This window comes from Athene cunicularia (assembly GCF_003259725.1).
Source record: "Athene cunicularia isolate RWA chromosome 1 unlocalized genomic scaffold, athCun1 chr1_part1, whole genome shotgun sequence".
Taxonomy (NCBI): domain Eukaryota; kingdom Metazoa; phylum Chordata; class Aves; order Strigiformes; family Strigidae; genus Athene; species Athene cunicularia.
The window spans coordinates 13,596,162-13,611,447 of record NW_020799091.1 but is presented as its reverse complement, the minus strand read 5'-3'; the positions used below and the strand labels follow the sequence as shown (position 1 = coordinate 13,611,447).

At 36.4% G+C, this 15,286-nt stretch overlaps 1 protein-coding gene across 1 annotated transcript in view; it reads right to left on the bottom strand.

The window, feature by feature from the left end:
• Positions 1-1,962: 1,962 nt before the first annotated feature.
• Positions 1,963-15,286, bottom strand: part of CEP126 (centrosomal protein 126) — a 39,954-nt gene continuing 26,630 nt past the window's right edge. Inside the window, exons 6-12 of the mRNA XM_026855850.1 lie at positions 12,640-14,773; positions 9,566-9,727; positions 7,978-8,102; positions 7,602-7,689; positions 6,337-6,567; positions 3,893-3,957; positions 1,963-2,070 (exon numbers count right to left, since the gene is read on the bottom strand). Of these exons, the coding sequence (XP_026711651.1) occupies positions 1,963-2,070; positions 3,893-3,957; positions 6,337-6,567; positions 7,602-7,689; positions 7,978-8,102; positions 9,566-9,727; positions 12,640-14,773 (2,913 nt within the window). The remainder of the gene's footprint in view (positions 2,071-3,892; positions 3,958-6,336; positions 6,568-7,601; positions 7,690-7,977; positions 8,103-9,565; positions 9,728-12,639; positions 14,774-15,286) is intronic.

The window sequence follows — 15,286 nt, the reverse complement described above, 5'->3', positions numbered from 1 at the left end:
GGAGGAGAAAGGTAGCATTATTCCATTCTTCTAATCTCTAATCCCCTGATCAGTTGTCCATGGCTATGATGGGCACATGTTTTCCTCTTCTCTCCTTTTTACAGACTGGTTCCCTCCTAAGCAATGGCAGCACTTATTAAAGATAATGGTATGATGATCTTGGTATGACGGGGAATAACAAAGCTTTAATAATACTTCTGCAAAATAATTAATTGCTGCTTTTGCGAAGATGCATTCCATTTAGAGAAATGCCAGTGTCCCTCTGGGTGCGTGTTCCCACGGTTGCACTGGTTCAGCACTGAGCCCACTCCTGAAATACAACTCTCCTAAGCCCCCATATGCTTTATCAAAGACTAGTGGTAACACTGTGTGGGGTTCAGGCACATCTCTGGTGGAAATATGGTAGTGCTTAAGTCCCCAGACATACCCCACAATCCTCACTGTGCAGATATGAACAGAAAATCAGGCACTTAATAGGGAGTTATAAATCCAGAGATTTAGTAAATTGCTTTTATTGATTCTTGCAGCTAATTACCAGCCTAGATTTGTTGACCAATTCTGTGCATTCTATGTACCTTCTACAGCTTGTTTCAATGCTTATCCACTTTGTAATGAAACAACAGAGGAAGAGTGAAGGTAAAAAGTTACCACTCCTTAGAAATTAACTAACTTCACAGATTTAGGTATCATGCTAGTTAACTAACAAAAGGCCTTTAATCAGAACTGACGTAACAATGTAGACAGGTTTATCACCAGATACATCAAAACTATTGACATGTCAATTGTCATGCCTCAGATGAATTTAAAACAGAGGGATCAGTGTATAATTTGCCAATCCAAGACTGCCAGAACCAATCTGTCCCTCCGATATAACCGCTTGCAGAGACAACTGCAAGTGCATCTAGCTCTGCAGAAAGACATTCAGATATGTTCTTAGACCATACATGCCTTTATGCAGAAAGTACTAATATTTGGCTCCATCTGGGTGTCTTACAGACAGGAGTGGAGTCCTCCTCTCCAGGCCTGTTGTCCCCACTTAGCTTCATTTTATGTAGAGATTTAGTAATATGGCTTAAAAAGGGAAAACCAATCAGGAAAACCAAACCCCAATTTTTGCGGATGAGCTAGCTGGGTCCTTATGGTTTTGTGTTTCTAGAATACTTGTTTTAGCCTAAAGCTGACATTGATGTAAAGAGGTTTCCCTATGTGCTTCAATGGAAGTGCATCTACATACCATTAGTAGTATTATTTCCTTCCAAAGCACTTTTCTTTCTAATTTTCTGACAGGTTCAGCCTGGGGTTCTTTACATGAGGAGCTAGGGAAGAATTCTTCTTTAAGTCCAAGTGTTGATAAAAGTTTTGGGGAAAATCTGGAGAACAGGAATCTCCACAAATTCATCAAGACCTGCAGGAGCCTATGCTAGAAGTATGATGTTGGGAGCACAGTCAGTTTTAGAGCTCTTGAGTAAGAGGAGCTAAGTAAGGAGCTAAGTAAGCAACACACAGTCTGCAGTCATTTGCAATACAGCCATCAATATAAGGACAAAAGGTGAAACTCCATGTATTATTTACTGATAATCAAATCACTTTTATAACACATATTTTACAATTGTAGTAGAATCCATTAGCAAATCTTAAAAAACCTTGAGAAATTATGAAAGTAGTTTACACATAATCTATGTAGCAAAATATTTGTTTTCCTTTCATTATTATGAAATTATGGGTACAGGAAATTTAAACAAACAAAACAAACACTAAAAATGTGAAGTATTTTCATTCTTTTAATAAAGTGCGTAATAAAATAGACATAATAAATGATCCTAAAAATGCTTACCAGTCAGTTGACATTGATTATTTGAGTTTCTGCTTTTGTCTTTATTTTGTTGATAATTTTATAGAGTCAAATAGTATAAATATTACATATAAAGTACATAAAGCTGCAATATCCTGGGGCATATAATGTCAGTGTCTCCTGGACAATTGCAATCGATTGCTGGCTGAGGCATCCTGGTACTGCTGTGAGGCTATTGCAGTGTTCACCAAAGGGGAGGATATACATTGCTGAATACTCTATAATAAAATGGAGAATATTGAGATATACATGCATATAAACAGTAATGTGATTATGCTTAATATAACATTCAAGAAACATAATTTGATGATATCATGTGATCTGTTCTCCATTATATGAACATCTGTGCGCCTTCATCTCGATTTAGAGGTTGGTATTAACAGGGTACGATGTCATTCACAGAAATTACTGAGTTTATTTGGATGTTCTGAAACTACGAGAGCCAAAGCATGTTGTTCTCTTGGTGAAGTAAAAACTTAATATCCCACCACTTCTCATGGCAGAAGATTTGATGAAATCTTGGTCACCTATACCTCTTCTGCAGCTGGGAACATGTACGATAGTGTTTCATTCTTATCATCAAGAATTCCAAGTCAGTGTCAGACATCTGAATGTATCCCTACAGTAGGACACCTGTTTAAATGCTTAAGTATATACTTGTAGGGAAAGAAGGGTGTTAAATGTCCATCGGAGAACTTGCAGTTCCAGAGGCTGGACAGCCCGAGTAATGTCTAGTGTTTATATCTTATTTGTGAAACAAAAATTTTGCAGATGAAGAATTAGTGGGAGGAATCTTTGTCACAGACCAGCCAACCAAGAACTCTGACTATTGAAAGACAGGAAAATGCATTGGTGGGAGAAGAGCTTTTTTTTTTTTTTTTTTTTTAAAAGTAGGGCAGGCTATGAAGAAAGCCCCAGAGAACACACAAGATCAAAAATGCTTTAGTAAAACAGAGTTAGATCCAATAAAGATACCTATACTACACTAACTGTTGAAAAATACAAAATTTACAAGTTGTTTAGCCATAAAGAATTAAATTTGTAAGACAGGAGGCAGAAGAGAGGAAGCTCAGGTTCCAAGTCACACTTACTACTAGGATTCACAAGAAGAGAGGTAATGATGTGCTCCATGTTCTTTTCACAGTCCCACTTCAAAACTGGGCAATCATTTTAAATTTAGGAGCCTGGATACTTTCTGGGGCTTTTCAGTCTCAAGCTCAATAAGTGGCAAAAGCTTTCTGAATAAAGAGTATTTTTCTCTAACATTTTTGGTAACAGTTTATCCAATAAAGTATATGAAGTATGTGAAAGTATATAAAGTACGTGAAGCATACAGTCATGTGTCTATATTTTTCCCTCAGTACAAATATATAGTAAAGGAGGAGACTGATAACATAGAATTATAAATACTAACTCCTGCATTATAAACTGAACATTTGAAATGTGTATTCTGTACTTTGGACGCTCATCTGCCTATTCAGTTCTTCATATTCCATGTACCATAATTATTTTGTTTCAGACTGACAAGATTTAGAATATATGAAACAAAATACAAACACTTATTAAAGAAAGATAATATCTATCACTTATAGAACATGGCATACCTGCAGGTCAGGGTAAGAATTTATTGTATTACCAATTATTTTATGCACTACCATGCATCATTCCTCCCTTCCTCTCTATGTTATTAAGAAATACAAATTAATTATGACCAATATATAGTTCAAATAGACCCTGCTAAATCACTGTTTCTTAAGAGTTCTTGGAATTTCCTGGACTTTGGGAGTATCTTCAGATTCCAAAAGGAAAATGAAGCCAAGAGGGTAAGGCAGTCTGGTATAAACCATTAAAGCCTATTCACAGTACTATAAGGTTCATATGTGTATTTTTTTTTTTTTTTACATAAATAGAAATCTGAGAATCTGGCAAGCCAGTTGAGCAGATTGATTTCAATGTTTTTGATTATATTTTTACTATAAAATAAGCCATAAGGTCAGTTTGTAGGAATTAAAGCTGGACATGTTTAAGTTAAATACTTACTAAAGGGGTGGTTATCTGCAAAACGTTTGAAGCAGATGGGTTTCTGGTAATGGCTTCTTGAACATCTAAAAATAAGACATATCATAAATATTATGTAAACTAAATACTACAATAAAAATATGATTCACAGTTAAATATTCAACACAAAACTTCACAAAGTCTGTGGAAATACAATTTAACAGCACTGTTTTTTTTTCCCTTACCAACAGCTGCTGTATTTTCTAAGTTTGCAGCTATATTATTATCTGAACAAAAAAATAGGTGTCAACAAAGAAATCTAAAGCTAAAGAGTGCCAGCTACTGTAGGCTGGCAACAAAAATTCCAGACTTAGATTGGTTAGTGACTGTTATTCACTAAAAAGACCACTATGAGGGTGCACAGTTTTAGTCACTTAATTTGGTCACATGTGAAAACAAAGCCAAAAAAAGAGGTTCAGAAAGGTCACGGTTTAAAAACGTTTTTAAACTTGTTTTACAGCACTTTACTTACTTACAGGTACATACTTACAGGTACTTATATGTCCCGTAAGTCTACCTGTAAAACTTCCCAGTTTCTCATTACCAATTTTAATCCCCCAATAATTAGGCAAGCTAATTAAATTTCTAAGATACATATATATAGGTATTAGATTAATTTTCATAGTTACTTCATTTGCAGTTAACTCCTATGATTTTTTCATTGTTTCTTTCATATTTCTTATGTACTTTTCTTACAGTTTTCGTAGTTTTCCTTTTCACACTTTGCACACTTCAGCTTTCTTTCTCCCATTTTTTTTTTCTGCGTTTACCTTTGCCTCTATTTCTTTGTAATTTCTTTGTTATTTATACAGCAATTTATTTTCTGTTTTATTGTATTTCGTTTTTCATATTTACTTTCTTAACCCGAGCACATCATACTAAAACTCCTCTCTGACAGAAGACAGAATTCTTCACGTGTATTTTCCTGGAACCAACAACCATGAGGTACAATATAATCAAATTTGGAACCATTGTTTGATTACAGGAATTGTAAGATACAGTTGCAAAAAGTTTCTAAGTGGTTGCAAAGTTCTTTTATTCTGTTGTTGCAGTTTACGGGAAACTGAAGCCTTTTTCCTCAAAGTCAAGCAATTTACCATTTGATGTAAAAACGTATGGATAGTATGCAGAAGCTTAATAAGCCTGGCTTTAGTTCGATTCCAGTCAATAAGATGGTAAACTTGGGTATATGTGACCATGAAATGATGCAGTCCAGAAGGAAAGTAGTGGAATTGTAAAATAAAATCAATGGACTTCAAGCAAGCAGACTCTTATAAACTCAAATAATTGGCATGTAAAATTTCATATGAAAAAAGTTTGAGGAACATGTAAAATTCAGGAGAGTTGGCAGTTTCATAAACAGCAAAAATAACAAGCAGAAGTTATTCCAATGATATGGAAAGACAAGAAGTCCAGTGAAGAGACCACATGGACTAAGTCACAGGGTCCCCATTGATTTCAAATACAGAATGGAGCACACAGAATACAGAAACTATGTCAGATTAATGAGAATTTTTGTGAAAGACCTGTATGATAACATAGGTCAAAGCAAACACTAACCATTAGATACAGTAGTAAAAGACCCAAGAAGTAAGTTTGTTCTACAAGTATGTTAGTTATAAAAGGATAACGAATGAAAGTGTTAGCTAACTAATCACTGGAGAGAAAAAAATATCAAGAACATGGAAAGACTTTTCCCCCAAATTCTTCAGCAAAATGGAAGCTGTGACTGGAGAACTCATGTCAAAAATACCAGTACAAAGCAGGCAAGAAATCTGCCCGGCACAGAGAAAAAACAGGTTAGAAAACACTTAGGTAAGTTTGACATTTTTAAAATAGTTGCATAAGTGATATTCACTTGAACATTCAGAATTGGTTGCAGCTTTCTCACAACTCAGTATTTGTGATCTTTAAGAATTCATGGAGAAAAGGAACATTCCAAAAGAGCAGATGAAAGAAAATTAAAAGCCATTCATTATAAAGGGTTACGCTTGCAAAAATATAGGACGTATAAAGGATAATTATTTGAAAAAATAATTGCAATTAAATTAAGATGAATATTCATTGGAACAGATTCTCAACTGAGGTTGATACATCTGATATATCTTCATAGAACAATTTTGACAGTGTTAGAAACAACAGCTACCATTGAGCTGAGCCAGTTTCTGAAGGTGTCTAGTCACATTTTGAATTATTTTTTTGACCAAAGCAAAGTCACCATTATTTTAAATTAATTTAATTGGCTGCAAGAAAAGTTTCATGATTTTGATTTGTTTGCTACATTTAGTAAAGAATAGTAATAATAATAACAACAGAAAAATATTTATAGCATAGGATTCATGTTTTTAATTCAAATTAATTCATGACAACAGAATATAAAGTTATTTAATCACTTGATGTAGGTTCATATTTATTTTCAAACTTACCTTGTAGCCTTTGATTGAGATGATCAAGAGACTGGAAAATCTTCTGTTCTTCTACTGAAAGTGCACTCACGCCTGGACATGGAGCTCTGTTAAGTGATAAGGGCTCTCTGGCCAGTTGCACACTTTCCATAGCTGCCAGGATTTCATCCTCTGCAGTGGATGTACTTGCTAGTTTTTCTGCCAGAAGAAACTGAACAGTGCTTTCTGAAATCAAAGAGATTACAGGGATAACTTCAAATGAGAAGAGCTCATGACATTTAAATACACTGCTTGCTTTCATGACTTTCATGAAACACACAAAATTAATATTAAAAAGTCAAAAAAGTGGCAAAGTCAAGAAGAATGGTATGTTAGAAAATGAAATTTTTTAACACTGGTGAGGCCGCCCCTCGATTCCTGTGTTCAGTTTTGGGCCCCTCACTACAAAAAGGACATTGAATGACTCGAGCGTGTCCAGAGAAGGGCAACGGAGCTGGTGCAGGGTCTGGAGCACAGGTCCTACGGGGAGCGGCTGAGGGAACTGGGGGGGTTTAGTCTGGAGAAGAGGAGGCTGAGGGGAGACCTCATCGCCCTCTACAGCTCCCTGAAAGGAAGGTGCAGAGAGCTGGGGATGAGTCTCTTTAACCAAGCCTTAAGTGATAGGACAAGAAGTAATGGCCTCAAATTGCACCAGGGAAGGTTTAGACTGGATATTAGGAAGTATTTCTCTACAGAACGGGTTGTTGGGCGTTGGAATGGGCTGCCCAGGGAGGTGGTGGAGTCCCCATCCCTGGAGGTGTTGAAGGGTCAGGTTGACATAGCGCTGAGGAATCTGGTGTAGTTGGGAACTGTCAGTGGGAGGTTAATGTTTGGAGCAGATAATTTTCAAGGTCTTTTTCAAACTAGATGATTCTGTGATTCTGTGACATAATTAAGATCACTAATGCATCTTACAATTGGCACCAGAACAAGTTCTTTGGAAATATGTAAAGATAGCAAGCGATACCTGTCCACATCATGCAGTTATGTATGATCCATACAGATATCATACAATTAAATGCAAACAGGAATGGAATGAAATGAATATATATTGTAATGTATTTATAAAACCATCAATGACACATGATGCTGTATCTTACATTTCCATGAAAAAATTAGGTCTAGACAACTACCTTTTCTTACTTAGAATCGCTGATGCCAAAAGACACAAGGGATGTTACACAGGGGATATATTAGGTCACTACTTTATGCATAAAAAAGAATTGAAATGGGATGTGTTACGATACCTTCATCAGACTTATAGGTGTTATTCATATTTCGGACGGGATCGAATGCAGATTGAACAGGACTCAGCGGGACAGTACGTAATGAATTCTATCAAAAATATTATAAGTATATTTTAAGTGTAATTTAAGACAACTATACTACTTGCTGAACATTTTAAAATTATTTCATATTACTAAATGTTTTCAAGTGCTAAAATATTAGTGTATATTAATCCAGAGGTGTATTCTTTTATTCTTTTCATTAGCAGTGACAGCAAGCTGACTAATCACACTGATTCAAAATAGTGTGACACTGAACAAATCTTTGATATTCCTGAAACTCTTTCCATTTTGAAGATAAATAAGCTTTTTATTTTATACAGTATTTAATATTTACCTGTGCATGATGAATAGGCTTCCCTCTTTTAGAGGCTATACTTTGTCTTCTGTGTTGTGAAAAAGCTCTGTGTTTATTTTCATTGTTGTCAAAAACCTGGTTTTGTCTTGCAACAGCAACAACACCTTAAATGACATGCATACAAAAATAAATCAAAAATGTGTAAAAACACAGTAAAGATAGGTGTAGCAAAACTAATAATGATGAGTAAATATCTGTCCAAATTTAGATCTTTAGCTTGTGTATGTTTACATCTGATCTCGCTAAATGTATTTTCTTACAGTGGAAAGAGAGAAACAGGCACTTCTAAAGTACATTTAATTTCATGTTAGCATAGGACTATAAGATACAGACACGGATTGTATGTGGACATTTATAAGCAGGTTAAGTGAAGCCCCACTTTGAATCCCAGATAACAAAGATGGTCTGTACAAACTTACAAGGTGGTCTTACCAAGTAAGAGGGGGAATGAACAGTGAACTATGATACTACAAATATCAAATAATGTGCCAAAAAGTAATGTTTTAGAAAATAAGTTGCATTAGAGAGTAATCCTAAAGTCTAATTGTCCAACACAGTAAATGCCTGTTGCCAAGATGCTGTATCTTACATCTTAACAGATTCAACATTTGTTAAGATTACGCAGCATTGCTCAGAAAGCATGTAATAGTTCACACAGTCTGATTCATAGAATCACATAATGGTAAAGGTGGGAAGGGACCTCTTGAGACCATCTGGTCCAGCCCCCCTGCACAAGCAGGGACACCCAGAGCTGGTTACCCAGGACCACGTCTGGATGGCTTTTGAGTAGCTCCAAGGGTGGAGATAGCACAAAGTCTCTGGGCAACTTGTCCTAGTGCTCTGTGACCCCTACAAGTAAAAAAAAAAAAGTGTTTCCTGATTTTCAGAGGGAACCTCCTGTGTTTCAGTTTGTGTCCAGTGCCTCTAGTCCTTTCAGTGGGCACCACTGAAAAGAGCCTGGCTCCATCCTATTTGCACCTTCCTTCCAAGGATTTATAGACATTGATAAGATCCCCCTGAGCCTTCTCTTCCCCAGGCTGAACAGTCCCAGCTCTGTTAGACTTTCCTCCTAGGAGAGATGTTCCAGTCCCTTCATCATCTTCACGATCTTTCATTGGACTCTTTCCAGTCTGTGCATCTGTCTCTTGTACTGAGGAGCCCAGAACTGAACACAGTCCTCCAGGTGTGTCCTCACAGGTGTGATTCAAATGCAAAGTCATGGTTTAAAACCTTAGTTACACAGTTTGGGATTTTGTAGTTAATCTTACTAATTTGTACATCTGTATACTAATTTTAATGACAGTACTGCTGTATTTTCCCTCAGCTAGAGAGACACTGTACCTCAAACTTATCTCAGTTTTGTCTGGTGTAATAATACATTTTCAAAATTAAACCATCAAGTTTCAAAATTAAAATCGAATTCTTAATTAAACATTCATGCATACAAACTGGAGATGCAAATCAGCATTTTCATGTCCAAGTCAGGAATCTACACATCCAAGGAGATATTGTATACTCATCTGTAAACACAGTTACTTGATTTGTAAATGCAGTTACTCGATTTATATATTTGCAGCAAAAGAAATCAATTCATTGATCCTAGAAGCAGATTTGAAACTATTCTTCTGGCTGCTGCCATCAACAGTAGCATGAGACACATTAACTTTAAAAGGTTGACATTTAGTTATATGTGAATTACTGTGATGTGACACGTGGTGCTCAATAGCACCTGAAAAGAAAAGGAAATGTGATCATGTTTTATTGACTACAGGGGAAAATTTAAAAAGAAGCAGAGAAGAAAGCCCTTGTTACATCAGTAATCACATAATATTTTTCTGAAAAATAAAATCCAGAGTTGCTTTATTGACACGCATCGGCACTTAATTAGTCTAGCAAGACATGCTAGATCTGTGCCAAGGAAAAGACGCCTTTGAAAAACTGACAAAAGTATAAGTAATAGTATCTTTAAGGGCATGAGATACTGAGCAGTCGACTCCTGTTTAACTATAAGCATGTGAATTAGTTCCGTATTTGTCACAGGCTAAATGTTAAACATATTTTTAAAGCATTTCACTGACTGAACACCAAAGGACTTAAAATAATTCTAATATCCAACTACAGTATAATATGTGTCACCCAGAAGTTATACTTGAAGACTGGAAGCCCAATTAAAGGAAGATCCTCATGGATAACAATTTTATTTATTCATCTTGTTCTCACTTATTCTTTCTGTATATTTGGCCAAGCTTTTCAACCAATCACATTTTCTAGTGTCCTCACAGACCTCACTGAACCTTGTAATAGAGCCACAGAAGATATTTTACTCAAGGTATTTCACTCAGCATTCAGTCTCTCATAGCAAGCACTTCAGGACAAAGATGTGGCGATCTATGTGCATTTGCAGGCAACTGAACAAATAATAGCAAGTCATTAAGAGTTATCTAGAGTATTTAAAATAAAGAAGACTTTTAAAACTAATCTTTTAGATTAGACTTTAAAAAAAAATCTAATCAGATACTGACAGAGGGCCATCCAACCAAATTTTAAAAAGACGTTACTCAGCTCTTCCTCTAAAAAAGCTGGAGCTATGTGACACTGGGGATGTAGCATTTACAGTTGCAGTGAAGACAGTATTAGTAGCGCACACAACTCTGACCCAGTAAATCTTCTGATTCATTGATTTGATGTGCAAATAAGGACAAGAAGCAAGTATCTCTGCTGGAGGCAAGACATGGTAATGCAAGACTTCATTCATTTCCAATGTAAAATCAAATAGGTTAACTTAAGTCACACATATCTTAAGCTCATCTGTTTGACTTTGAACTGGAATGGACAGCAGATAACATTTCTCATTTCCCACCCCTGCTTTAGGCCAAGAATACTCACCTACATCTGCTCTTACACAACAGAGCTGTTCTGAATCACTCCACAGTTAAAACTATGTATTAGTAGATGAAACTAGAAGTTCAGGTTTTTTAAATTATGGGAATTACTTATTTTTCTGGAAAGTATCTTTGAGCTGCATGGCCGGTCCTCAGGGTGATCCCAGTAGGTGAAGCAGTTTGGAGTGCTGCTTGTACCTGAAGCAGGGAGCTTCAGGAGCTCTGCCTCCAGCTGCAACCCTCAGTAGGAAGCAAACCAGCACACAATATACAAATTACAAGCAGGAGGATGCCATCAGCGCCCAAGGCACAGAACATAGCTAGGCTGAAACAGGGCAAATCAAAAAGCATGAAAGCTATTTTGAAATGTGAAAACCAGGAGATTAAAGTTTATTCTCCCTGATACAAGGAAATGATCACCTCCCTTGCAACTTATTTACTTATAGCAACTTATAATGATTTCTGAATATTGTTTAATAATCCTGCTTGCCCCGACTATTCTGTGGAAATTTACCAAGGACTACTGTGTTCATCAAAACAAAGCAGTTTTCTGTGGAAACTTACCAAGAACTACTATGTTCAGCAAAAGTAAGAGACACATCCTTAGAAAGCTGATGGGTTCTATAAAGTTGAGTCTTTGTAGTGGATAGATAGCCATATATGGGTGGTAGAAACTAATATGCTGGTGCTTTTAGATAAGATAGAGGTGCTAAACCAGCTGGAACCACTCTTGTTCAAGAAATTGGCTAAGAGAACCTGCGCATGCTCCGAGGAAAAGTACAAGGTGAACAAGACTGTGAGCCTTCCTCCAAAAGCCCCCCCCCCGAAGACAACCACGAGGAGGCAATGCACAGGCGCAAAGAGAACACAAACTGCTGACACCAGCCTTTTGAACTAACCCAGCCTTACTTATGCATTATGCAATCCAATGAATATGTATATCCACACTCTATAAATTTCTGGTAAAAAGTGCTGCTGGGGTGCCAGCTTTGTGGAGAAGTCCCCTTGCACCCCTGCCCCAGAGTAAACATACCTGCTTTATAACTCTCTCTGACTTGTAGAGTCTGTTTCCATGAATCACCCCAAAATTTCTTATGTATCTTTCCTCTATTTTACCAACCAATTTTTGCATTATATTGTTCCCAAGGTTAATTTTTAACAAAATGAAGGATCGGTACTCATTTTTTTTCAAATTCTTTGCAAATCAGACATACTTTGCAGCACAGCAAAATTTGTCTGGTAGAAGCTCTTTAACTTACATTTAATTTTTTTGAGCATTAATATATTACTGGGACTAAAACTTTAAAAATTTAGGCATTTACAGTGTCATCATTTTAAAAACATGGTAGATCTACATTTCTTTCACTCTCAGGTGGCAGTGACTGTTGGACAACAAGCTATGACTCCCAGTTACCTTGTAAAACTTACTCATATAAACTTAGTCACTTCCTCCTATATTATTATTTAGTCCACCTGTCACATTTACTCATTAGTCAGGAATATAATCTCAGGAAAAATACTTCCTTTTCATTTAATATTGAAGAGAGCTATTAAAAATGCAGATTGACGTTTGAGAGGCCTCTGGGCACCACTAGAATAGAAACGACAATGACAAATGGTGAAAACTTGTTAAAACTGGCTGTATTGTGTGAATGGATGAAAGGCTGGATGTTTTAACTGAAAACAAATTTGTGATGTAATTGAAAAAGACTTTCGTCTGAACATCCCCCCACCCCAACCCCAGAAACATGACTCTTACCAGTAGCAGAGCCTTGTGGAGCTCGGGCAGTATGTGCTCCTTGCCAGGAGGTACTTGTTTTTCCAGCTGCTGGGATATGATGGAGATGTAATCCATTTTCTGCGTTAACAGGTCTTCTTTCAGTGCAGGTTACTGAACAATCTTGACAGGCGCTTGTCTGAACAGTGTATACAGAACAAGTATTTTTTGCCCAAGGTTTGTATTTGGCCATGCTGCAGCCAGGTGCAGATATTGCAGTGGCCAAGTCAGAACGACAAGTAATACTCTCACTGTTTTCTGTACCGTTTCTATTTAAAACCCGATCTGCTAACACAACATGCCTTTCAATTAAACCATTCCTGCTTGTAGTGGTAGCTTGAAGACTTGAAGGCGGCAGTGGCTGACACCCAGGGCTGGCTGTGTTTCTGCCACTTCTGTTTCCCGGCAGAGGTGCCGTTGGTGGGTGAGGTGCTAGCAGTTTCCCTGGAGCTTTTCGAGTTTTGTTGGCTTCAGCGGCCGACTGCGGTTGGATTATAGTGCCTGTTCTTTTCTTGGGCATAAAACTTGACTGGGCTCTTACAGATGTTGTTTTTCCAGTTATTTTTGACTTATTTTTGAGTTGATCACCTTTGTTAATTTTAGAATTATTACTACCTACTGGGAGTTTACTTTCTTCATCTTTTGGTAACATCCAAGCTTTATTAGCAGAAAAGGATCCAGTAGACATAAATATATTCAGAGATGTGCATTCTTTATTTGATTCTTCAGAGTTAACATTTGGTTTTGATATATGAAAGTTTTCCTGATGATTTTTTATGAACACAGGGTTTGAAAGTTGAGCAACAATACTTAAATTAGTCTTAGGAGCATTATTTGTAGTTTGAACATATTGCAGCTGTTCAGAAGATATTTTAGTGGTGTTTTCTTCATAGTATTTTTCATTATTTTCTATTATTATCTGTTTAATTTGATCACACCATTTTAGCTTTCTATTGTATTTTTCATTTTCTGCAGTTTTCTTTTTTATTTTTGCCAGTTCTAAACTGTCTCTGATAGAAGACATGGGTCGAGTTCCAAAACTGATCCCGTGGTTCAAAACCACAGCTTTGACATGACTGGGTACATCTTTAGAATCCTTCTTTAAGATACTTCTGAATAACTTAGCTCTTTTTCTTTCAAGAATATTGTTTTTCAGGGTTTTGTGCTGTGCAGGAATGCCAGAAGTGAACTCTGTGTCAGACACCAGTGATATAGTTTCAACCATATTTCCCTTTTCTTCCTCATTGTTATTCTGTTGCTTAACTTCGCACAGAACTGAGGCATTTGGTATGTCCTGAAATAAAGATGATCCTGGATTAATGTCATCAATACATTTAATATTTTCTTCTTTCGTTTCTGTCATTTTTCCTGATTTTGTTTTTAAAAACTCTGTACAGATGTTTTTGTCCTTTGGTAATGTATCAGCTGTGCTGGAAATGACAGTGGAATATCCCTGATTAGGAAATAAGATTATAGATGTTGCAATAGGTTGACTGGAGGTTTGCACAGATACAGTTCTTTTTTGTGGGGTCATTTTAAAACTCTGATCTTGCATCAGATCCCGATCCCTTTCTCCTGGAATAGAATCAGGGCTGGCCCAAGCTTTGCTAGGACTGAAAATGGGATGACCAGTGGCTAATGTGCTAGACAGTCCAGAAGAAGGCTTGCTTCTTTCTTCTTTTATATTTTGCAGAAAACTAAATGTATTACTTACAAAGTTTACTTGCTTACTAGAGGTAGAGAATTCTGCGTTTTTTCTTCCAGATCTGTGAGAAGCAGATGATTCCTCTTCTGAATTGTTTACACGTTCAGCAGGAGTTAGAACATTATGTTTAGCTAAAAGATCATGAGTAGGTAAATTGTGGTAGTATTGCAATTCTACATTTCTCAGACAATTATTTAGATGCATATTTTTAGAAGTACTTTGAGCTGTATAAAGCAAACCATTATTTCTTGTCTGTGATGTTTCTGGATTGTACAGGACACAGTCACACTGTGTAGTCAAAGATGATTCACTCGATGTTGTGTAATTTCCATTTTGTCCTCCAGCCTCAAGACTGTCAGGGCTTGACAGAGTTTCTGAATCATCTGTTTTCTTGACTTCTTGATGAAAATTCTGAAATACAGGCATAAAAGCAGATTATTGTGTTTATCAAAAATGTTTTCTTTGCTGATACTAATTTTTCATTAATGAGAGTTTCAGTTAAAATACAATCAATACTGCCCTGGTGTTTTTATGAATTGGCATCATAGCACCGTAATTGTTTTCATCAGGTCAGAATTTACCCGTGTTCAATTCCAAAAGAAAATGATGTAGTTTGTGTATGAAATTCAGAGGAAAGAGCTGCATAGTTCAACAAATTTAATCTTAAATTTTATATAAATTCTACAATGTCAAAAAAGGAACAAGGTTTGTCTAAACAACGCTACTGTTTCTGGATTGCCCTATGACAGAGGATGGTTTTTGTGCTCTAACATGTAAGGGAGTTTACAAAATTAAAAAGAATTAATGAAAATGCAGATTTGACAGTGGATCTGCCCTAAACTGGAATTTTCCATGATACTAGACTGAATATTTTCAGACAAAGTGCCACAAGTTATGAGGATTTAAACCTTGTCATGGCAAACA